General features: G+C 41.7%; 1 protein-coding gene across 1 annotated transcript; it reads left to right on the top strand.

The window, feature by feature from the left end:
* Window positions 1-12,030: 12,030 nt before the first annotated feature.
* On the top strand, window positions 12,031-24,433 carry obsl1a (obscurin like cytoskeletal adaptor 1a). The gene is made up of 25 exons (XM_034205506.1): window positions 12,031-12,398; window positions 13,420-14,623; window positions 15,347-15,616; window positions 15,747-16,007; window positions 16,093-16,398; window positions 16,510-16,776; window positions 16,882-17,157; window positions 17,281-17,395; window positions 17,551-17,711; window positions 17,858-18,130; window positions 18,227-18,502; window positions 18,616-18,891; window positions 18,993-19,268; window positions 19,355-19,630; window positions 19,721-19,990; window positions 20,083-20,349; window positions 20,431-20,700; window positions 20,790-21,056; window positions 21,425-21,691; window positions 21,818-21,930; window positions 22,245-22,398; window positions 22,621-22,782; window positions 23,087-23,191; window positions 23,302-23,568; window positions 23,658-24,433. Exons 2-25 carry the CDS (start codon window positions 13,510-13,512, stop codon window positions 23,933-23,935), a joined length of 6,567 nt encoding a protein of 2,188 aa, XP_034061397.1. The 5' UTR covers window positions 12,031-12,398; window positions 13,420-13,509; the 3' UTR covers window positions 23,936-24,433.
* The last annotated feature ends 635 nt before the right edge of the window (window positions 24,434-25,068 follow it).

Raw genomic sequence — 25,068 nt, 5'->3', positions numbered from 1 at the left:
TCTTTTTCTTAATATAGACTATATTTAGGGTCGATATGTGTTGACCTTACTTTAAAATAGCAGATCTCTGTGACCGGATATAGTTTGGCTTAGACCCCGGCCCCACGAGGACGCATACAGTAAAACGCATACGCAAACGCAAAAAAAGTCTTCCGTTCACACACATTCGATTCATTAACGTGTCCGTTCACACTAGACCGCTGGAAATGCTGGAAACGCTGTAGTACATATGTCAGGCCTGTAAGTGGCGCTGCTGCCGCCACAAAATACACCAAAAGCAGCAAAGAAGACCCCGGAGCATGGTTGTCATGGTTGCCCTTCTGTTTATTCTCCGCGGTGGACGGCGTGTTCTCCTGCTGTATATCTCTCAGGTAGTCCACCAGCAGAAGTAGTGTGAACAGAGTGTTGCGTTATTTAAGTTTGCCTCGTCTTCTCTGACCTTTTGCCTTCAGCTATACTCTCAAAGGACGGAACATCGAAAGTTCTTCCTCTCGTTCTTCCTAATCAGAGGGAGGCGTGTGGTGCAGTGGGTTGTGAGTTGGTATTCGGATCAGGAGGTCACAGGTTCAAACCCCACTGCAGTCAGCATGTCGTTGTGTCCCTGAGACACTTCACCCCAAATTGCTCCTGTGGGGATTGCCCACAGTATTGAGTATAAGTAAGTAAGTCGCTTTGGATAAAAGCGTCTAACAAGTGACATGTCATGTAATGTAATGTAATCAACTTGTGAGACATTAAAATGAAAGCTGTGCAATAGCCTGACCGACCTCACTGTGTTTTTAGCTAGTCAGACTACAATTATCTCGCGTCCCTGGAGTCATCGAACATTTTCTACTTGCTGTCAACTTTTGGAGGACAAACAGTTTTCTAGGACACTTTTTTAGAAATGAAAATGTCTCCAAACAATAATGTCTGCACACTTTGAGGTGTGCCGAAAATGGTTGATTGTTTTGAATGTGAAGGGAGTCAACTTAAAGGGGACCTATCATGCAAAATGCACTCTTCTCTTGTACGTATTTTATACATGAATGTGTCCCTGGTGTGTCAGGGAACTCACCAAGTGTCAGAAAACACAACCCTCTCTCTTTTCCTCCATACCCAAATCTCTAAAAACGGGGCTGCAACGGATCTGATACAGACTGATACAGATTTGAAAGTTCTCTGACGTCAGGAACGAGGAGCTCCGCCTATATGGTCAACTCTCCACCTATCGGGAATGTGGGGTTGGGCCACGGCCAGCCATTGCCACTCGAAAGCGCTGGAGACGCTGTAGTACATGTGCCAGGCCTGTAAGTGGCGCTGTAGTCTGCCACAAAAGCAGCGAAGAAGGCTTCCCGCGCATGGTTGCCATGGTTGCCCTTCTGTTTATTCTCCGCTGTGGCTCTTTTTCTCCCTCCCCGAGGCAAGCGTTTGCTCCTGCTGCTGTTATTCATTGCAATCCCTCCCTCGCTGTAATTCTCTCCGGTTAGTCCACCAGCAGATGACAAACACCCACCTCTCCGCCTCTTCCAAAGGAACGAGCAGAGTGCGGCAGAGTTTCAGTTCGATTTTTTTCACCGGTCAACATGTCTGTTAAAGTTGAAATCTTCCGGACAAAATTAGAAAAGTGCCGGTCAAAGGTCTTCTTTGTTATTTATTGAGCTTTAAAACAAATGAATAATGACTATATAATCATATAAGAATAAAACACGGAGGACGGAGATCTCTTTTTCTCCCCCTCTTCTGACAGCCCAGCAGCTGATCAGAGCACCCTCCCCTCTCCTGCAGGGGGGTGTGGTCAGCTGCAGCTCATTTGCATTAAAACTACATCACAGAATCAGCCCTTGTAAAAACAGGCCTGGAAAGAGCAAATAGAGCGAAATGAGCCATGGCTAAAATGCATGATCTGTTTGGTATTTTGAAAAAAAAAACTATATTTATATACTTTATATAGGTATGGCCCTACAATATATTGTTCAAATATAGCATGATAGGTCCACTTTAATATAACTAAATCAGAATTTGTAAGTATCTGCCACTAGGGGTCTCAATCAAAACAATAACATATGACGTGGTTGGTGTATTGTGAAGTTGGTCAGTGGGTGTGTTTCTCACCCTTCCCTTATTGTTTATTGCAAAGGAGGTTTTTACCGCAAGCCGATTACAATTATGGATATTTACAATTGTTGACGACATAGTGGATAATGTAACATAACTCAACACAGTATATCACATAGGTCTAGTGATTTTGAGACATTTTAATGCGGAGATGTTGGATATTATATCTGTAATGCAAACCAAGGATGTAAGCGATGGGGCAGAATCACATACTGACGTTTCTCCTTTCCCTGATATCTAGTAAAAGAGTGTAAGGGTGAGAGGATTTGTGCTGGTCTTACCGAGGGAAAAGCACATGGATCTTTTTCAACACACACACGGACACACTCGGTGGAATGGAAATTGATTCACACTGGGAGCCTCTGGGGGCCAATATGAAGCTGAAAGCAAAGTAAAATATTTCCCAGATCCCCTCTGAGCTTTTGTTGCGGAAAAAAACAACGGAATTTCGATTTAGTCTTACAGCCCTGCAGGATCATCTCACTGGCCACACACACATGAAACAACACGAGCGTGGATTGGAATCGGGATAAAGGACAATAAACACACTTTAATGCATGCACGCAGACACACACCATGGAGCATGAATTTCTCTCCGGGGGCCTGTGGGACCGATCTTAGCGACTTAATGAGGAGGGAGCCCGAGAGATGGATTTACTGTGGTGGGGAGGGATGAGAGAGGCCTGATGGATGCTTTCAAAACACACACACACACACACACACACACACACACACACACACACACACACAGATAGACACATCCACGGTCAGCTGCATTGGAAGACTGTTGCGAAAAATCAATAAGAGTCCTACCAAGGCACAGAAAGCCCTCATCTTCTCTGTTCCCCTTTTATTATCCATTATTCATTCCGTCAATACACACACACTTGAACACAATCTGGAGTCATGTGTGATACTGCGACACACTCCCAATGAGACACTTCTGCTGCAGAGCCAAATACAAAAACAAAAACACAGACAGACACACAAATACACCCCTCCCCATCTTAACCCCATTACTTAGTTTCCATGACAACGGATCTGCACCCCAGCAGAACACCCTGTGATGCAAATACACCAGGCGAGACGGTACGTATGCAATGTTTTGAGAGAAGGAGGCAGGCGGTGTGAATGAGAGTGTGTATGTCTGTCTGTCTGTCTGTGTGTGTATATATATTTTTAAAGTATATACATTTTAAAGTATATAGCAGGTCTCAAAGTTGGCCTTCACCTATTTAAAAACTATTTTAATGCCAAGCAATTCAGAGGTTTTTGTGTAAAATAAAAAAACACAACAGCCTTTATAACATTATATAAACAATATCTTAATAGAACAAATGCAGATTAAGGACTATTGACACAAAGAATTGGACCTGCTATGTATATCTGAATTCGTTTTAATCTCTTTTGCACAACAAAAAACATGAATAAATATGCGGATTGCAGGTCAGCTGTTTGAGAAAAGCCTCATTTTTGGAAAACTCATTCAATCTGATCATGGCAGGATTTGCTGACCGCTTTAACATTTTGAAGCTGGATATTAGTACGTGTTAACTTGAGTGAAACAAACAACCACATTAAATGAATATTATTTAATGAACAAAATGTATGCCGTTTTGATTTGACTCTCCCTGCTATCTCTCCATCTCTTTGTCTGCCTGTTGCTCTCTCACACTGCCTTGTGAATGAAGGGATGACACACACACTTAGATATGGACACACAAATAGCAGCGCAGCATGTCATATGGTGTGGGCAGCTGACATTTCACTGCAAGCAATCTGCCAGTCAGTGTTTGATGCACTCACGCGAACACACACTGATACACACACCAGTATGATTTCTCTTTAGCCCCGGTTGACTCCATCAAGTGGCACATGGTGGGCACTGCAGTTACATAACTCTTCATTCCTCGGACTTTCTGCCATATAGTTCTCCGTGTGTGCAGGGAATCACTGAATGATCAGTTTAATATAGCGTGCACGTGCTAACTGTTATGTAACAATGTAATCATGGAGGTGTTAATAGATGCCTCCTGTGTGCGCTTCATAAACCAGGGAGCCAACGAGACGTTTAACAGCTCATCAACTGGCAGAACATATAGAAGAGATAACCTCCTCTTACACACGAGTGTATGCGTCATCACAAAGGACATTAGGTTTATGTCTCGGTTGTCAGGATTACGGAAAAACAACTACGCCCAAATTCAGAAGGGGCAATGGAAGAAGAGCCGATTCAAATCACGGTGCGGACACACAAAGTTTCCTTCCGTTAAAATTGCGAAGTGTGTCATAAGTGCTGCATTCATTTTGTCTCGGAATAATTGTAAAAAGAGGGAAATAATCACTTAAATTCCCCCTCAAGTTGGAACAAAACCTCTCAAGTTTGGGAAAGTTTAGTTACATATCTCACCTTGTTGCAGGAGTGCACGTGAATGACCATAAAGCCAAACTCATATAATCCCTCCTTTACTTAATTGACTACTTTTCAAACTTTAAAGGATTTTCCTGGTACTATTTAATCCACTGCTGCAGCTGGTAATGTGGGTTGAAGAAATGTCACAGGGTTTAGTGAAAGGTCAATCAGGAAGAGTACTTTCATTCATTCTCCCGTTTGTCTTCATCCACTCATTACTCCCTAGAGCCACACCCCTTTGTTGCCGACCATTCATCATTTCAAATCTAAGAATAAACAATGTCCTTGTATATTTGATCTGATCAAATAAATAAAGTCAGATAAAAAAGTTGCTGCAGGAGGAAAACATCAGGTGCTTTTCTCCCATTGTGAAAAAAAGCTATTTAGAGATTGGGTGTCTGTGTGCATGTGACAGGTGTAAAAGGTAACCATGGCAATCAGATAGCACGTGTGTGAAGTACTCTTTTGAGGGAAGAGAATTATCATCAGTTCCAATCTGGCATCTGTTTCTCTCACAGATGATACCTCCTCTCTCTGTGTGTTTTCCCTCAAGTGTTGGTGATAATGATGACAATGCCATGGATTGTCAGACACGTGTGTGTGTGTGTGTGCGTGTGTGTGTGTGAAGCCAGAGTTTCACACTATCATTATCTTCCCTCATCAAAGCTGCAGAAGCAATACTGGGCCAACTACGTCGTTAATTAAACGGCGAGGAAGGCGAATGTGAAGAAAGAAATTCCAACCACTTCTAACCATCAGCAAGAATATACAATGAATAATGCAGCATTATTAATGATTACAAATGACTGACTGGATTTTCTTTTATAAGGGCACAATATTTAAACGTATGAGTAAGCTGAGAGTTCAATGTCTTGAATACATAAGGATACATTATTATAAACAACAACATGGTTACTGTAAGAAACGTGTGACAGGACTATTTTTACCCAGGAGAGAGGAAAAGCAAGTGAATCTGAGTGAAGTCGTTCTCTCACTCATTAGATAGGAAAGTAACTGCGTAGGGCTCATGTGGAGGAGACTTTAGCTAGCGGTGCACGCACACCCATACACAAATTGGTTGCCATGATAACAACAGAACCTTAAATAACCCTGGTCTATACCTGTCTCACTGGCTCTATATCAATACTCTATTGAGCGTCCTTATCCAACCAAAAATGACACGTTTCGTCTCTAAAGTGAAACTTTTTCACCATCATTTTGTTGTATACAAATCTTAAAATGGTACTTTTAATACAAGAAATCAGTAATTATCTTTAACTTCTGTGATTTGAATTTGTATTCTTAAACAAAAAAGTGCTCCGTATTTAGTTTTATGACTAATTGAACACCACAGCCCTCGACCAGTTAAGAGGAAAAAAAGTAAACAGGAAGTAGTTTCATTTTTTGGGACAGTAACACAAGGTTACATTTCCAAAGGTCTTATGAATCGTAAAATAGCACACTGCTAACATTCACAATCATTAGAACACACACACATTGCAGAATTTACATTTCTCTCTGCCTCAATTATTCTCACACACACGTCAGATAACCTGCCACTAATTAGAGCCGTCAGTTAATTAAGGCCAACTAACCGCATGGGCTTCACAATGAGCAGCTGTGAGGGTGTTTGTGAGCACATGATTGACATGAGGTGGGGGTGTAGTAACACACATGCTGCCGAGTGGCACACTGACATATTAAGAATACTACATTTAACTACTGCAATTCTTGTTTGAAAATCTACAAAGAAACGTGTTTGCCACCCTCTCAAAGGAAAAAAATGCAACAAAGCGAGGAGAGAGGAAGTAAGAGCGTGAAAGGCCAGTAGGTACCGCTTTAACATCACTATCGCTGTAAATCGCTCATCTCTGCTGCGTTCAGGGACACTGACCTCCAGTGACGTAAGGATTGTCCTCAGTGGACCGCAGCTATTTCCAATAGTGTTCTACATTTAAGTGATTGAATCGATTAAGTACAGTAATGTAATTGATTTACAAACAGGGAGTAAACAAAGCGCATATATTGTAGCCTACTGTATGACGTTATGGTATTAGTACTTTTACTTTAAGGCATGTATCAAGGCCTTCACACACTTTGGGCGTTTTGTGGTGTGATAACGACAGTACATTCTTCAAGTAATTTCATACAGAATGTGAATATTACGTGATAAAAAAGCAGTTTTCCAGAACAAGGTTGATTTTTCTGAGCTTTTGCCATGAAATTAAAATAAAGGCATCAACCAATCATATTGTGCGGAAGGGGGTTGAGTAGCTCTTAGTTCTTAGAAATATGTTATTGTAGCCAGTCCAGACTCTTTGGGTCAATTAACTTCAAAGTTAAAGACCAGTAGATTTTAAGCGACTTTGAGACTATGAAAAGCGCTATATAAATTCAATTTATTATTATTATTATTTTCTACCACACACATAAATTGCAGATAAGAAATATACATTTTGAAACCTTAATGGCTCCAAACAGTGATAAGAGAAGATGCAGTGCGGTGCTCCTCTGCCCTCTATCAGCTATGAGTGTCCATTTTCTCATCAGAGAGACATTTTCTTTCAGGTTGCTCTACATCTGCTTCTGATCATGAAAGTAATGCTATCTGCAATACAACATCTGACTGTCATTATTAAAGTACAATAAGGAGCTGACTTAAAGGCCAAATCCTCAGACCGGAGTGCATCAGCTGTACGCAGCAGAACACAAAATACAGGTCCGAGTTTACACAAAATACAAACTGTGGAAAGCTTCAGTGCGGCTAAAAGATCTTAACTCTCAAGAGTAACTTTTGATTAAATGTGCGCAAGAATAAATCTGCTTTTGAATTTATAGCTCTTATACTGATGCAAGAAGACGTAAGTACAAAACTGTAATATTGAAAAGATTATAGGATTTATTATTTTAAAAGCATTGCAGTCCACACCATGGGAAAGTGACATTTGGAACAATGCAGGTAGTTTGAGATGGGAATATGAGAAGGGCTGGCTAGAGGTCGGAATGACAGAGACTGAAGGTCACACGTTTGATCTCCATGAGGTCAGAGGATAAAGGCTGACGTAGCATTATACACATTTATGTTAATGAAATATTCATACAAAAAACGATGTGTGTTTTTGCCACTGCACCAAAGCCATGTGTTCCTAGATGTGTGAATTATGTATGATTTGGGGGAAAAAATGACTTTCTTCACCTCAGAAACTTTGAGATTGACCTTGAGGTGAAATGTATTTTTCAACTCGTTATCAATTTCTGGATTAAACTTAAAATGTATGAAAGTATTGGTAATACGTAGAAGAATACTCCTTGAATGGAAATCCTCAATAGCACCTAAAGCATCTCTATGGCTTAAAGATCTAATGTTATACCTGAACTTGGAGAAGATTAAATATAACCTGAGGGGCTCTTCAGAAATGTTTGAATCTGTCTGGGGCTCTGTGATAGCCTACATAGCTGAACTTAAGACATTAAGTTAGGAAGAAAGGGGGGACTATGAATGTATGTTTTTTTGTTCTTTATATGAATGTATGTATGGATATGTATGTGTGTGTTTGAATATGTGCATGTAAATGTGTGGGTATGGGTGTAGGTATGTACATATATATGTGTGTATCTGTAAAGCACTTACTCATCACTGTACCCTGTATGCCAAGGCAGGTCTGCCTTCACTAACTGTACGGCTCAGCCATTGGTACACGTTCATTTACAAAGACATGTTGGGTAAACTACCTTTTTATATCTGCTCTCTGAACTCTCGACGAATTGAAAGTACATATTGCCTGAGATCTCATGATGTTGTTTTATTAAATGTGCCAAGTGCTAGGACTGTCTTAGGGAAGAAAGCTTTTAGTTGTGCAGCTCCACTAAATTGGAACAGTCTGCAAACATGTTTAAAACTGAGCACTTTGGTTCCCCTGCATCATTTTAAAACTCGGCTGGGTGACATGCTGTTTGATACTCATGGTACCTGTCTCTGTGAATAGAGTTTGTAAACTGTACCCTGCACATTATGTTGTATGTCATCCTTATTGTTGTTCTGTTGTTTTTATGTTACATGTGTAAATAATGTCCTGCAGGTCACGCTTGAAAAAGAGATCTTTTGATCTCAAGGGGCTTCACCTGGTTAAATAAAGGCTACAAACAAACAAACAATGTATATATATATGTATGTGTATATATATATGTGTATGTGTATGTGTGGGTATGGGTGTAGGTATGTACATATATATATATATGTGTGTATATATATATGTGTATGTGTATGTGTGGGTATGGGTGTAGGTATGTACATATATATATATATGTGTGTATATATATATGTGTATGTGTGGGTATGGGTGTAGGTATGTACATATATATATATATATATGTGTATGTGGGTATACATATGTGAGTATATGGGTACATGTATTATTGTTATTATTCTTTATTTCCTTATCTATAAAATGTTTACGTTCCATATATGTATTTATGTATTTATTTACTTTACCTGCTAGGACCGGGAGGGAGGGGGGGAGGACAAATATAGACTGTATACATGTAACTCATTGTGCCTGGCTCAATAACAAAAGTGTTGGTAATAGTTAAAAAGACGGGATTGTTTAGTCTTCAGTTTAATGTGTTAAACTTTCATTGACAGATTGTGTGTTGTTGTTGCAACTGCTATAATATCCCATGGTATAGAACATGTTAGTTTCCCACAGAATGGCTGAATAAGGAAACTGTATTTCCAATCAATCATTTAAAAAAAGGTATACAGCCTGCATCATAACCCGATATGTCAATTGTGAATCTGAGCTAAAATGATTCTCAGGAGAAAAAACAAATCTAATAATAATTTGAGCTCTAATACATGGATGCCTCGCACACATACACACAGATGTTGTTTATATTTAAGAAAAGCCCTCCTCCTGTCTTTCCCAGAATCCCTTGTTGTTTCTCCCAGCATGCTCGCAGGTTGCAGGGAGAGGAAGGAGGAGCTTATAATGTCAGAGGTCAACCTGACACAAATGTTTGATGTCTCTTTTCCCACTCTGCACATCTCTATCATTTACCACCTCAGTGTATACCCAGTATACATTCATTCACGTTTAACAGAGGGAGGGGGGTCTGCACTAAAGTATGTACGTGTGCTTCAACACGCTTCTTCTACTCTCTAGGGTCCTTAACATCTTCATCCTCGTACCAAATGCATTCACAGACTTCCAATTAAAAAGCCACACTTTTCTGCACATTGTTCTCTTCTCCCCACTAGCATGGAGTTAAGCTTTTCAGTTTTACACTGAGACAACATTATTGAAAGAATACCATCTCACTTTTGTCGTCTATATTTCAGATCATTTCCAACTAAATTCCGTTTATTACTTTGTCTGGAATTGGTCACACAGTTTATCATTCAATGTGAGCACTTCTCTATCATGGAATTCAATTTGATGCTGTACTGGTGATGATATTTGACTTGCCATCATAAATTAGGGGAGGACAGAGTTGTGTGCCTCAAAGAGTATACTTCCTTAATCCATTTCCTTTCAATTCTACGGAGTGTTGCTTGATCTTATCTCATCTCAGTTCAAATGATTGTCCTCTTAAAATACATCTCTAGCTCCATCTAGTGGACTATTTTGCGCGAGACAGTTACACCTGTGTCAGTATCAGTGTGGGAATTCTACATACCTTCTGATAAAACGTGATGATTGGCATGAAAGAATCCTCTTCTACGAACTGGGTTGATTGACATACTGTTAAGAGGTCTCAATCCTCTTTAGCTTTTGATATGGAAACCCAATCTCAGGACAAAGAGCTACCCGGTGCTTTTGATTCCAGGAGAACATTGTATTCAACAGCTGCAGGGATGACTGTGTGGAGGAGAATGTCAGAGGTAGTGACAGCCCTAAATAGAGTCACTGGTGTGGTGTGAGTCCTCCAAATGACTCTCCTATTCATTTAGCAAATTGTTTACTGGCCAGGGCAAGAATTTCACCTTCTGAAAATCATATGCCCGTTGGTCTCTGTGGTCTATTGAAATGCACTTATGCTTTTAGAAATGAATGTGTCTATTGAAGTGAAACATCGCTTTCTTTAACTTCTTTAACTTTCTTTATCACCCAGCTGCTGTCCAAGTAGCCATGTCCTTAAAATTACAAAAAGAGTGATGCCTTAGTGGTGCCAAAAACTACTCAAACATCTGTGTGTGAGAAGGTATGCCAAGAACGTTAAAGCCAGCAACTGCCACAAAGGTATGTGACCGTCACTGAAAGTCACATATATCACTGACGACACTTTAAAGTGTGTATCAGCGGCTTTAGCGATCCAAAACACTCCACTTGAGAGCAAGCCTAGAGAGTTATCGTCTGAGAATGCAGGCGACAAGTGTCTGCACCGGATACTAAACTGTCATGGTGAAGCCTTTTGTTAACTAGGAAAGAACAGGTACTTGCGGGAGGAAAGACAAATCCAACATCACGTCTATTTCTTTATTTTTGGGCTTCCTATCCCTATCCATCTATCCTATCCACCGAAGTCTCATATATTGTTTGACACAATTTAGAGAGGTGACTGATATTCGTCATGTGTCATATCATCTAATTCCTAGCCTTGTCCAATTAACTTGAATGCACTACAGGCATCCAGATATCTTAAGGTTTCACAGCAATTGAGCAAATCAAAACAGGTCTCATTAAAGTAGAATATTGTTATAGCTACAATATATATGTAACTCATCCAATGTTGATTTGTACTTTGTTAAGACACTGAACCATTAGGTCGAATGGTCAGATTACACACCATATTTAGGGACATCTTAATTAATAACTGGTGGAATATATCTTCTTTAAATCCTCTGGAGCACGGAGAGGAGCTGTGGATTATTGTTATTGATTAATGCATCGGTGTTTCTTAGGGTCAAAAACACTAAACTCACAACTTAAAATGAAAGCGTTTAGTTCATTTAATAAAAGAGGTCATGTTCAATGTGAAAAGTGACAGTAGATATAGATTAGTTGCAATTTGGTACTATATATATATGAAAAAAAATGTATAAAAGAAAAAAAAATTATAATCTTTTTTTTTTTTTTTTAACACCTTCAATTTCAGAGGGACGCGGGGCTCCGTTGGCGGGGTGCAGCGCCCCTCCAAGACAATGGTAGGGGAAACACTGATGTTAATTCTTTAGATCACTACTTTATATCAAACTTTTCTTACACTGATGCATCTCTAATGGTGTCTTTTAGGTCAGCATGAGTCATGACTGAAGGAGCTCCAGCAGTTGGGGTGTCCTTCTCCTCCTACGCTTATCTGGGGATATCTGTTGAGCTGAGTGATCCATGGCAGAGCTCGGCCTCCCCTCTATCTTTAGTGAGCCCGCTCTGTGAGTGGACAGCCTGACTTTATCTGGCCCACTGTCATCGAAGCTGCCGGTATTTTTAGGTGTTGGCCTGCAGTGGCAGCAGCTGCGAAAGCATTTAATGCCCACCCCCAATTCCAACTCTCTCTCTCACTCTTTAGCGGTTGGACAATGACAGAGCTGACGCACCAACCGAGCACTCGGCTGAAAGACTGCGGTCACTGTCTGACTCCTAGACATCGAGTGTGAATGGAAGAGTTATTTGTCCTCGCTTGCTATGACTCTCAGTGACCAGGAGGTGTGCTAAATGTGAGCCTGATCCACAAACAACAAACCAGAGACACAAGGAACAAGAGCGGAGGAGACTCACAGAGCTTCACGTCAGAGCAACAGAAGGAAAGCTACCATTTCTACCAACTAAGAATCGTTTAAAAAAAGGACACATGAATGAACAGATGCCAGCGTGAACGTCTCGAGAACAACATTTTCAGATAGACCTCACATCAGAGACAGAATGCTTTAAGGACGGCAACCCTTATAGAGGTACGTTTATCCTGTGAGTTTTCTAGTAACTTTTACAAGCTGTACTATCACTGTATATCTGCAGGTCTCCCTTGAAAAAGAGATCATTGATCTCAATGGGATTTTACCTGGATAAATAAAGGTTTTGAAAGGTCTCTATACTGCTTCTTGACATTAGGACTAGTTAAGTATAATCACTTCCGACACAATGAGTATTTAGGCCTGTTTCATATCTGTATTGATCATTCAGACTTGTCAGAATATCTGTAGTACTACCAAGAGCTCTCTTTTTAGCCAAGACATTAGCACATGAGTGCATGATCTGTGTTGTTCAGAGGATGTGCATCAGTTGTGTGTTGAGTCATACTTTACAGCAGCCAAAATATAGATGATGACAACATAAGGGACACAAATGGGACTCACAAGAGAGACTGATGTTATTGACTGCTACATGATCAAATCATAGGCTGTTAGAATGCAATAGAGGTAATACAGGAATAGTGTAGGGAATGAAGCTAAATGACAAGAAAGCAAAGTCACAAATAGATTCCATCAGAAAGGATACAGTCATGCTTGATTCATACTACACTAATGGGTCAGTTTTGTCTTAGTTAGTGGCTGCACACTGCACAGTTTGTAGGCTATGTGACACATGGCCACTGCTGCTTTTTTTGGACAGACCACTTTATAAATACACACTTCAATGAGTTACAGCACCAGCTGAGAGATGTAAGTGGTTTATGTTTGCCAAAAAAGCCTTTATTAAACCAACAAGCACGTGATAAACACCTTGACTAAACCCCAGGTAAGCCTTGCTAACAAAAACACTCTCTTGCTCTACTGTATCTTAATCGGATTTAAGTTAATAAAATAGTCCTTTATCAACACACTCAAGATTTGGATATATCAAAGATATCTCACAATCATCTGGTTAAGGTCAGGTTCAGGTTGTGCTACAGTCAGCACAAGAAAAAAATGTAGTCATTTAAATTGCCAATACAGGTTTGTGCTTGATTTAATAAACATTTTCTCTATTTTACAGCTCCTCCACAAAAGATAAGAGGCTCTTATTGAGGTGATCCCACAGCAAAGGAAACGTCTTCATTCAAACCAGAAGTAGGGTGACCTTATCATGGATATTTTCGGAGGTGCTCCTCGAGTTCTGGGCTACCCACGCCCTGTGCTGGCACAGTGTGGCACAGACGCAACCCTGAGGTGCCAAATTGGTGGTGACCCTCGTCCTGATGTGATCTGGGAGCGTAAAAACATCCAAATCTTGTCTGAGGGACGCTACAAGCTTTCTGAGGAGGGGAAAGCTTACTCACTAACCATTACTGGAGTAACTCTGCAGGATGCTGGCCAGTATATTTGCAAGGCCATAAATAGCGTAGGTGAAACATGTGCAGCAGCCTCTCTAAAAGTGGAGGTAGAGGCCCAGCAGGTCAATGGTATGCAGCCACCAATGAAAGAAAATGAAGAATTTGGAGGACATCAGAATGGATACGGCACGGTGGATAATGGTGAACACAGGAAACAACAAGAGGAGGTTGATTTAACGTCTGACGATAAACCACGATTCCTCATCAAGCCCCTCTCTTTGCGCGTGGACCGCGGAGAAGATGCTGCCTTCTCCTGCAAAATCTGGGGCACGCCACTGCCTGAGGTGACGTGGGAGAAAGACGGGAAGAAGCTGAATGATATATTTGAGAGTGCACACTATAATATCAGCAATCAAGATGGCAACTGGTTCCAGCTCAAGATCTACAGGACGCGCATGCCGGACAAAGGAGTCTACACCTGCAGGGCCGTCAACTGCAATGGCGAGGCCTTGGTCGGTGCCGTCCTTCTTGTTGAGCTCGTACCGGAGCGAGAGGAGAGTAAAATGTCCTCGAACGGTCAAACTAACAGCCAGTGGTCGCCGAAGCAAAGAAGCGGGAGGCTCAGTCTGTCGAGGGTCATAGAGGAGCCACCTGTCAGGGCGTCTAAAGCCAAGAAGTTTGCCGTGGCAGAGGGTAAACACGCCAAGTTCCGCTGCTTTGTGACAGGGAAGCCAAAGCCGGAGATCATTTGGAAGAAAGATGGGATTCCACTACTACCCGGGAGGCGCCATCTGATATTTGAGGACAGAGAGGGTTACTACACGCTGAAGGTTCTGTACTGCAAAGTGCAAGATACAGGACTGTATGTGTGTGCAGCTTCAAACGCGCTTGGAAACACCCTCAGCGCTGTTCACCTGTCAGTCAAAGGTAGGAGATAGCGCAGTGCTTTTCCAGCAATTCTAACTAGTAGATAAAATATAAAATAGTATAGAGCTGTTCAAAATTCCAAAAGACTGATAGATAATCTTCATTATTGCCAAATAACAGCAGAGAGCCTATATAACACACATTTTCCAGAGATTCTATGCCATTGTTAGTAAATATTTTAGTAACAGCTAATGGCCCAAATGCATGAATCATTGTGGCTACTAATGCATCCAACCACAAGCGGCACTTGTAAGCTTTGTGAGCATTGTTGAAATGCATGGAATCACTTTTTAAAGTGGCTAATTATTTTGTTCTCATCCCTTGATAATGGGCAGATAATTATTGGGGTCACATGCCTTTTCATACACACAATCCTGCGTCGTGCCAGCTGCCTCTATCACAAGTGTCAGTTAAGTCGTCGGGTCAACATGCCAGTCTTTAATGTGTAGATAATGTAGAGTGCCATTACAGCAACTGAACGCGGCTTAGAAACGTGTTCAGCAAAGGCATTCGACAGTCAAGTGATTGGAAAGAGGTTTTACTACAATGGAAAAATGGTTCTCGGAAACAGCTTTTGTTCTCATAATCCCCATACACCTTATTACATGTTACTGAAAATATGTAATGTTGTTACTATTACTAAAATCATCAAAAATCTAGAACTCATCCACTCATTTTTGTTCTTTAAAACATCTTAACTCAGCCATTCCCTTTGGTCTTTAGGCCCGGCTGTGCGGTTCAGGCGTCCATTAAGAGACGTGGAGGTACAGGAGAGGGATGTTGCCGTGCTAGAGTGTGAGGTACCTGATGAGTCGCTCCCCTCTGCCTGGTACCTGGAGGACCAGCAGCTGATGCCCAGCAATAAATACGGGATGGAGCAGAAAGGAACCACACGAAGACTGACCATCCAGGATGTTGGGATGGACGACGATGGAGTTTACCTCTGTGAGATGCCGGATGGAGGGAAGAGCATCGCAGAGCTATCAGTTAAAGGTTTGTTTTATTGAATGACGGTATGCAGTATTCAAGATTTGTGGATCAAAGGTTAATGATAAAGGGAAATAAGACAGGATGAGTTAGAACATTTTCAAGCAGCCAGGATTTTAATGTATCTACTTTACAGGTTCTATTGTTCGTAAACTTCCCCGGAAGCTGGAGGTCCTGGAGGGGGAGAACGCTGTGTTCTGCGTGGAGGTGGAGCATGATGATATGGAGATCCTCTGGTTCAAAGACGGCTTGATGCTTCACGAGACTCAGCAGACCATCCTGAAGTCGTTTGGCACAACGCACATTCTGGTCTTTGTCAACGTGGCCTATCAAGACACAGGGGTAGTTACTTTTGTCTCAGGAAGATCCAAGACTTCATCACGTCTCAAAGTCAAAGGTACATTTGGGAAATGAATTGAAATATTTTAAGATTTGCGTCTTAAAACAGACTCATTATATTATTTGTATTTTCTCTCTTTTAGCAACAAGACATCTTCCTCCTATCTGCCCTGTGGAAGCCAAAATGAATGTGGATGGACTCAACGGCGCTCTTCTCACCTGGGTTACTGCTCCCAACAGCCAGACCTCCACCCGATCCATTTTTGTCGTGGAGAGACAGGAAGTGGGCTCCCAAGAGTGGCATAAGTGTTTCACCTCAGAGAGCGCCACTTCAGCGGATATCACCAGCGACAGCGTTCCGTGCGAGGGCGACTACCGGTTCCGACTCTGTTGCATCAACAAGTACGGGCGAAGCGGCCATGTGGAGTTTCCCAAAGTTGTCCATATAAGTGAGGAATCTACTGTAAAATACAGTTATACATGTGTTATTCTTTGTAAGAATAGTCTTCCTTGTAAAGTGATGAATAATTTGTTTGCTTGTCATTACGTTTTTTCCTCAGTTCCTGGGCCAAAGATCTGCAGCAGGCTCAAAGGTTGTGAGGTTCTGGAAGGAGAAGAAGCTACGTTCTCCATCGAACTGTCTGCACCAATGGTTGGAACTTGGTTTTTGAACAGCGCTCAACTGCAGCATGGCGGACGGTTTTCATTACAACAGTCCCAAACACGGCACTCATTGGTAATCTGTGAAACTCGCACCGCAGAAGACTCGGCAGAGGTCACGTTCATAGCCAATGGAGTCCGGGATTCAGCTGTGCTCAAAGTTATACGTAGGTGTAACATCTGGTATTTCTGTGAAATTAAAAGCTTCTTTAAACGTCTGGGATTTATGTATTTCTTGGAGTTTCTTTAATTTGTTCTTTTTGTCTTTATAGCTGCTGTGATCAAATTCAGTCCACAGTCAAATGTGGACAGCAATAAGAGGGTGGAAACTGGTGACGCCATTGTACTCTACTGTGAAGTCTCCCACCCTTTCGCAAAAGTATGCTGGTTTAAAGATGGCCAGGAGCTCCAAGTGACAGATGGCCTTAACATCCAATCAGATGGGAACATGAGGAGGATTGTGATTCAATCAGCTGATGCGTCCCGCTCTGGAGTTTATACATGTGAAACTTCCGGAGATGTCATTACATTCAATGTGGACGTTGCAGGTAAAACGTTTTTTTTTTAATAGTTGATACATTTCAGTTCCTATTTTATATTTTTCTAAGTTACTTATCTGCATCATGTAAATAAACAAAAATCCATATTCCTTTCTCCCTGTGTTTGTTCAGGTCCTTCTGTGGAGTTCAGTCCGATCCCAGAAGAGGAGCTTCATAAGAGCAGCATGGAGCTGGACCCCGTAGTGCTGCTCTGCAATGTCTCCCAAGATGATGCCGAAGTCGTGTGGTAAGAAAATGAGGAATCACTTATGTCGTGTGTTGTTGTTCCCATATAGTAACATTGATCACTGGACTTGATATAACGTTTTGTATTTTATAATAAAGTATTATTTGGTCACCATGTGTTTTACAGTAGTCTGTGTGTGATAATGTGTGTCCCAGGTATAAGGATGGCTGTGAGATCCAGTCCACTGAAAACATCACTCTGCAGGCAGAGGGAACCATGAGGAGGCTGATCATCCGCTCTGCAGAAACTTCAGACGCTGGCAGCTACACCTGCCAGACAGGAAACAATAGCATGGACTTTACCGTCAATGTTAGAGGTACAGGGACATCTCTGCCTGCTGTTCCGAAGAGTGTTTCAAAAGATATCTATTTGCAATACAGTCCAAATCATCTCTCTTTATGGATATTAACATAAGCTGCATTATAAATCTTACCTCCCTTGGTTTCCTCAAACTTCAAACAGAGCCTCCAGTGATGATTGTGGAGCCTAAGGATGATATTGTGATGGAGAGCTACATCTCAGAGGAGGTCAACCTGCAGTGCGAGTTGTCTCGCTCCAGTGGGAGGGTGCGCTGGTATAAGGATGGCCAGGAGAAGGATGAAAGTGACAATGTAAAGCTGATATCTGAAGGTCCTTACAGGAGGCTGACCATCCTCAACGGCTCAGTGGACGATGGCGGAGAGTATGTTTGTGAAACAGATGGAGACTCTGTCTTTTTCCAACTTAATGTCAAGGGTAAGACAGAGATTTGTCTTTGTGCCTTTTTCTGATATACTATACATCTAATACAAGTCTGTGCAATTACATTTAACTATCCTCTTCATGCATCAGAGCCCCTGGTAAGAATCATTTCCCCAAGTGAACCAGAGGTGGAACTGACACATTCGGCATCCGAGAGGATGGAGCTCAGCTGTGAGATCTCTCAGGCGGATGCCCCGGTCCGCTGGTACAAAGACAGCATGGAGGTAGAGGAGAGTCCTAACCTGATGCTGGAGGTGGATGGGGCCCATCGCCGGCTTGTTATACCCTTTACATCTGTGGATGACGCAGGGGAGTACATTTGTGACACAGAAGATGACTCTGTGGCCTTCCTGGTCGCTATTGATGGTAAGAATGAAAGAAATAAGTGTGACTTTTCAAAACATCTACATATTTTGAAGGGAATAATATCACGTATGACTCTTTCCTATTCAATTATTTGAATCCGACTTTTCATTTAGAGCCCCCAGTAACTCTTACTCGTCCAGAAAACACGCTGGAGAAACTGGAGAGTTTTGCTGGCAAACCAATCGTCCTGGAGATCGTAGTGTCCCGGCCTGGTGCCGAAGTGAAGTGGTGGCTAAATGGCAGAGAAGTAGAGGAGAGCAGTAACATTGCAATCACTGAGGAAGGGCTCATCCATCGTCTGACGATCCACTCTGCCACCCCAGAGGATTCTGGGAAATATACCTGTGACGCTGCTGATGATAAAATAGATTTTGAGGTCAAAGTTTCAGGTAAGAGGCCATGTTTTGGAGATGATTTCTGTCCCAAAATGCAATTTTAGAGCACACCAAAATGTCATGTTGACTCTAAATATGTAATTTTGCATTATCAGAGCCACCAGTGAAGATCCTAAGAAAGTCAGAGATTAAGACAAATCTGAAATCTCTGATTTCTGATGACATTGTGCTGGAGTGTGAGCTCTCCAGAGCCAATGCTGTCGGCAAATGGTACAAGGACAACTGTCGTGTTGAGGACGATGAAAGGTTCTGCCAAGAGGAAGAAGGGGCTTTCCGCTCATTGGTCATCCTCGCCGCTGAACTTGGAGACTCAGGAGAGTACTTCCTGGATGTCGGAGTTGACAATATCAGCTACCATGTTATAGTAGAAGGTAGAGTTAGTTAAGTGAATTTGTTTATGATTTGGTTTAGAAATAACTCCTTCCATTTATCATCTGTCTTCTTCTCTTCTCCTTAGAGCCTCCAGTGACAATAATTGGCAACTCAAATGACCCTGACAACCAGGAGATGGTGGCAGGCGATGAACTGATCCTGGCTTGTGAAGTGTCCCGTGCCAACGCCCCCGTCCAGTGGTTCTGTAATGAGAAGTTGCTAACCAGTGACTCCCGGACCTACATTGAGAGCTATGGCACTCTGAGGAAAATTATCATCTCAAATGTTCAACCCTCAGACTCTGGGAAATACGTGTGCGATGCTGGGGACGATAAGATGATCAGCGTTGTCAAGATTCAAGGTAAACACTCAGTGATGTCTCCAGAGATATGATTATCAATAGGATTGTATGGTTTTCTTATAAATGACTCTGTTTCCTATTCTATTAAAGAACCTCCAGTTACGTTTGTGAACAAGGAGGATGACATTGTAGTGACAGGTTACGAAGCAGAGAGCGTGACTTTGGAAAGCTACGTTTCCAAGGAAAACGCCATGGTACGTTGGATGAAAGACTGGACGCCTGTTGAAGGTGAACGTACCCAAGCTCTCGTGGAGGGCCATAAGCGCACCCTTACAATCAATCCTTTGAGACGCTCTGATGCTGGCGAGTACACATGTGACGTCAACACAGACCAGATCCGCTTCGGCCTGCTGGTGAAAGGTCAACATTTTAATTTCAAGTTGTCATTCGATAAAATTGTTAAGCACTAAAGTCTGGAACAACATGATAACTTGGTTTTTTCTGTATTAAAGAAATGAGGATAAAGTTTGTGATGCCACTACGAGACACTGTGGCCCATGCAGACGGTATGGTGACCCTTCGCTGTGACGTGTGCAAGCCAAAAGCAGATGTCCAGTGGCTGAGGAATGGAGAAGAGGTGGTTCCAGGCAGAAGGTTCACTATTCGGGCGGATGGAGTTGAGAGAAGCCTGACCATCCACCGTTTAATCAAAGAGGATGCCGGAGAGTATGCCTGTGAGTCCAAAGATGACCGGAGCGTGGCAATGCTGAAAGTTGAGAGTAAGTTTTTTCTGTGATCAGAATTTCTGTCTTTTCTTAAGTGAGCAAGCATGGTCATTCACTTTTTGTATGTTTCTTCAGTGCCAAGAGTAGTGGAGTTCCTCACAGAGCTCCACAACACCACTGTGCTAGAAGGAGAAGATGCTACGTTCAAGTGTGTGGTGTCCCCTGAGGATATCCAACTGGTCTGGCTCTTAGACAATGAGCCAATCACGCTGGGTGATCGTTTCCAGGCAAACCAGAACGGCCTGTGCCACACCTTGTTCATCAAGAAGTGCCAGATTTTGGACTGTTCTAAGATTACAGCAGAGGCGGAGGGACAAATGAGCAAAGCCAGCCTCAAAGTTCAGGGTAACTATTTCATGAGAGGAAAAGAGAGTATTAACACAAAGCAGCAGTTCAATGTAACCTGTATTTCTGTGTCTCCTCATAATGTTCAGAGGCTCAGGTCATGTTTATAAAGAAAATGGAAGCTGTCATGGCGGAAGAGTTAGGAGACGCCACGTTGGAGACAGAGATCAGCCTGGAGACGGGAGAGGTTCAGTGGATGAGGCAAGGAGTGGTCATCCAGCCTGGTCCCCGACACACGCTGGCCCAGAACGGCTGTAAACGCAGTCTCAGCATCCAAAACCTGAACCTGTCAGACAGGGGAACCTACCGCTGCGAGACTCTGCATGACCGGACGCAGGTCAAGCTCAATGTAGAACGTAAGTGATCCGGGGCACGATGAGGATGACAAACAGATCAATCTTCTAGTTGTTTCAGAACTAACAGATAGAATCCTTTCTAATGTTTGGAAAAGGAAACAGATGAGATCTAGGCAACAAGATAACAGTACATATAGGAGGTGCTTTTCACAGTATGTCACAGTGCAAACAGATACTAAGAATAGCAGGGCTCGACCTGTATGTGTGAAAAGGTTTTTGAAACACAGCCATGCTGTTATTAAAGGGTGTCCTGAATGACACTGTGATAATGGACCATGGAGTTGTGATGCTATAAACTCAACTGGTTCCACTACATAATGTTTTCACTCCTCTCGCTAAATAACTCGTCCTTACGTCTTCCAATCCAGCACGTAACATCACCATCCGTAAAGGCCTGACTGACCAAGAAACCTTAGAACGAGAGACTGCTTCCTTTGAGGTGGAGCTATCCCACACAGATGTGGAGGGAATCTGGCAGAAGGATGGCATCAGGGTGAAAGCGAACAACCAGTGGAGGGTAAGCACCAATGGCCTGGTCCATAGCCTCACCCTGTCCAACCTCACCCTGGAGGACACGGGCACTATTGTCTTCACAGCTGAAGGGGCGCGCACCAGCGCTAGGCTAACCATCAAAGGTAAATTCTGGCCTTGAAACTAACTTTATCTAAATGTTTAAATAACCCAAAAATATGAGGGGTCAATTTATAAGTTTTCGAAGTGTTATTTCATTGGCTCATTGATTGATTTTGTTAAATAAACAGAGACTCCGGTGTCTTTCCTGAAATTGCTAACTGATGTCAGTGTGGAGGAGGAATTGCCAGTCACTCTGGAGTGTGAATTCTCCAGACAAAACATCGAAGTCAAATGGCTTAAGGTAAAACAAGTCAATAAATGCTCATTTTTTGTAGACTATGGTTTGGCTTATTGCAGAGAAATGGAAGATGTGATGGAGACTCACGGAGCTATTGATGTATATGTGTTCATCTAAGACAAAATCATTTAAAGAAATGTGTTTCTAAAAACATTTTGTATAATAATTCCTGCTTGATATCAATGAAAACAAATAAACAAAAAGTGATATGTTTCAATTCTGTAGGAAATATCAATTTAAAAACAGATTTTTAGTTCAGACTGAGTTCATTTTAGATGAAGGAGGAATACCTGGGTTTCTTTGCTTCTGTGAATCAGGACGGGAAGGAGCTGAAGGCGGGGAAAAACTGTCGGATCTACTCCATGGGCCGGAAGCGGTTCTGTCAGATCATGCAGTGCACCCGGGCTGACTCTGGAACATACACATGTGACACGGGGGAAATCAACACTTCCTGTTCACTGGAGGTTAATGGTTAGTAACAGGAGCTGCAACAAAACACATGACATTAAATATTAAAAACTATTTCAAGCAAAAAGGCAACGTAACACAAACGTCTTGATATTTATCTTCTCAGGGTTATTCTAAGGGTTGTGTGTGTAGACACTGCAAATGTGTTTTTAGCTTATAAAATATCTCCCTCTACAGGATGAAAAAGATTATGTTGATTCTTATATCTCTTTACTCACCTCGCAGAGCATAAGTTGGAGATAGTGCACAATCTGGAGGACCTTTACATTCAGGAGGACCAGAATGCTGTCTTCATGTGTGAGGTTTCTCTGGAGGAGGTCACTGGGGAGTGGTTCAAAGAAGGCCACAAGATCCGGCCCACAAGCACCATCAAGATCCGCACTGAAGGTAACAAAGGATGGTTTTATTATAGATAGGACTGACTAATTTCAATAAGATTGAGAAATAACTTAAATAGTACCTAATGTATTGTGCTTAATATCTAAATGTAGTAGGTAGAGTTAGACAAGTGAGATAACAAGAATATGGTATAATAAATAACGGATCAAAACTAAAATAGGGATGAATAGAAAGGTGTTACTGGACTAGTGATTATAGGGTGTAGGCTGACCTCTGGTGGGCAAATGGTAAATTGCAAGGTCTGTGAAAAAGCAGAAAGCAAAAATAATCTATGTATTTTGTTCACCTTCAGGGTCCAAACACTTCCTTCTGATGTGTAACGTCAAAGCTGAGGATGCTGGGGAAGTCCGCTTTGTAGCCAAGGATCTTGAATCTACAGCTTACCTCGAAGTAGAAGGTAAGTTCATATGAGATTAATATGTTACTTTAAAGTTGAATTGTTCTAGGATGTTGTCATCTTAATAAGTGTCCAATTAAAAAGTCTCAAAACATGTCCTTTCACTTCAGAACTCCCTGTTTCTATTGTAAAACCCCTGCGAGATCGAACGGCCCTGGAGAAACACCGCGTGATCCTTGAATGCACCGTTTCCACGCCACGCTCCAGCGCAACCTGGTACAAGGGCAGTGAGGAGCTGGTTTCCTCTGATCGAATTGAGATCCTGTCTGAAGACTGCTCACACAAACTGGTGATCCAGGAGGTGTCTGTGGAGGATGAGGGCACCTACACCATCGAGGTCGGGGAGCACACATCCAAAGCCAAACTGATGGTGGAAGGTAAGTTATGAAATATGAGTTGTTATAGGTTAAAAAATAATTATGAATTAGTATTTCTTACCATGATAACACTTGTCTCCTCTGTGCAGCCCAAGCCCTTGTAATGGTGAAAGAGCTGGAGGATGATGAGGTAACCGAGCCTGAGGCCGCATCTTTCCAGTGTGAGGTTTCTGTAGACATAAACAAGGCTCCTCTGTGGACTTTAAATGGAGAGACTCTTCAGACGGGCCCCTCTGTCCGCCTGGAAAGCCACGGGACGGTCCACAAACTCACCTTGAAAAACACCAGTGTGGACATGAGTGGGGTGGTCAAGTTTACCTTGGGCAAGGCCAAGAGCAGTGCCACACTCACTGTAAAGGAAAAGTAGAGGAAGAGAGAAAAAAGAAAGTGACTCTGAGAGAAAGAAAGTGAGAGAAAGAAAGTGACTGCAAAATGGGAAACTTTCATGCCACCTTAAACTGTTAAACATCCATTTGTCATGATTAACAGTTTGCATTTCCCTGTTCTGAATGTAACTCAAATTGATGGTATTCAGTCAAGTTAGACAGACCGTGCATGTTGTCAAGTTATTCCTTTTTTACCATGTAGATGCTATTTAATTGCCTGATTTTTAATTGACTTTACATTATTGTACTCTGATCAAACTCCTCAAAATAAAACAGCAAGTAACAGTGGTTAATAACATGGTTCAAATACATGTCATATATGGTTTCTAACAGAATATTCCATTAAAATGCACTGACAGTTTTCTAATATCAATGCTAAATACGCTGTATTTGTATTGCATTACAAGCATAGCTTCTGGTACATTTAATACAACATTCACCATTAATAATTGGAAATAAATAGAGGTTGAAAATACAAATACAACGTGTAAACATTACCTCACACGCACCGAAGGCAGACTTTTAGCGGCTAGCTAGTTAGCTTGAGCTACAGTTAGCTAATGCTTCTCAAATTACCTATTGGATGGCTAGCTAATTTGTGAAAATAATTTATTAGAGAAATAAGATATATTTCTCTGACGTGTTTATATAAATAAAATGAGAGTAATCATTCAACTTACGTTCATCAATTCCCCATCAACATGACTCCAAATGAATGCTAATGTTGCTCTGCGTCAGCCAGTTGTGTTGTGTAACTGGGCAAACGTTTGCTAACAAGTTAGCCGACAGGTAGCTAATTAATCTTGATACACTGACAATGTTTGTTTACAGCCTGTTATGGTGCCCCTAAGTGACCGGAAAACATATTATTTTTGATGGAATACTAATATTTAGTTATATATTAATGATATATGCTTACCTTTTATCAGCACCCTCTTTAATTAAATTACTTCTAATCATGTTGTGATTAACAGGGGAAAAGTTGTCAATTAAACATAGCGAATTCAGAAATGAATGTTAAATATTTGTTTATGATGTGTTATGTTAAACAAAATATATATTATACACCCACATTTTCACAAATGATACTTTTTCAATCTATTTGTTTTAGAAA

The sequence above is a fragment of the Gymnodraco acuticeps genome, unplaced genomic scaffold (assembly GCF_902827175.1).
Source record: "Gymnodraco acuticeps unplaced genomic scaffold, fGymAcu1.1, whole genome shotgun sequence".
Taxonomy (NCBI): Eukaryota; Metazoa; Chordata; class Actinopteri; order Perciformes; family Bathydraconidae; genus Gymnodraco; species Gymnodraco acuticeps.
This window is presented reverse-complemented; position numbering and strand designations above follow the sequence as displayed.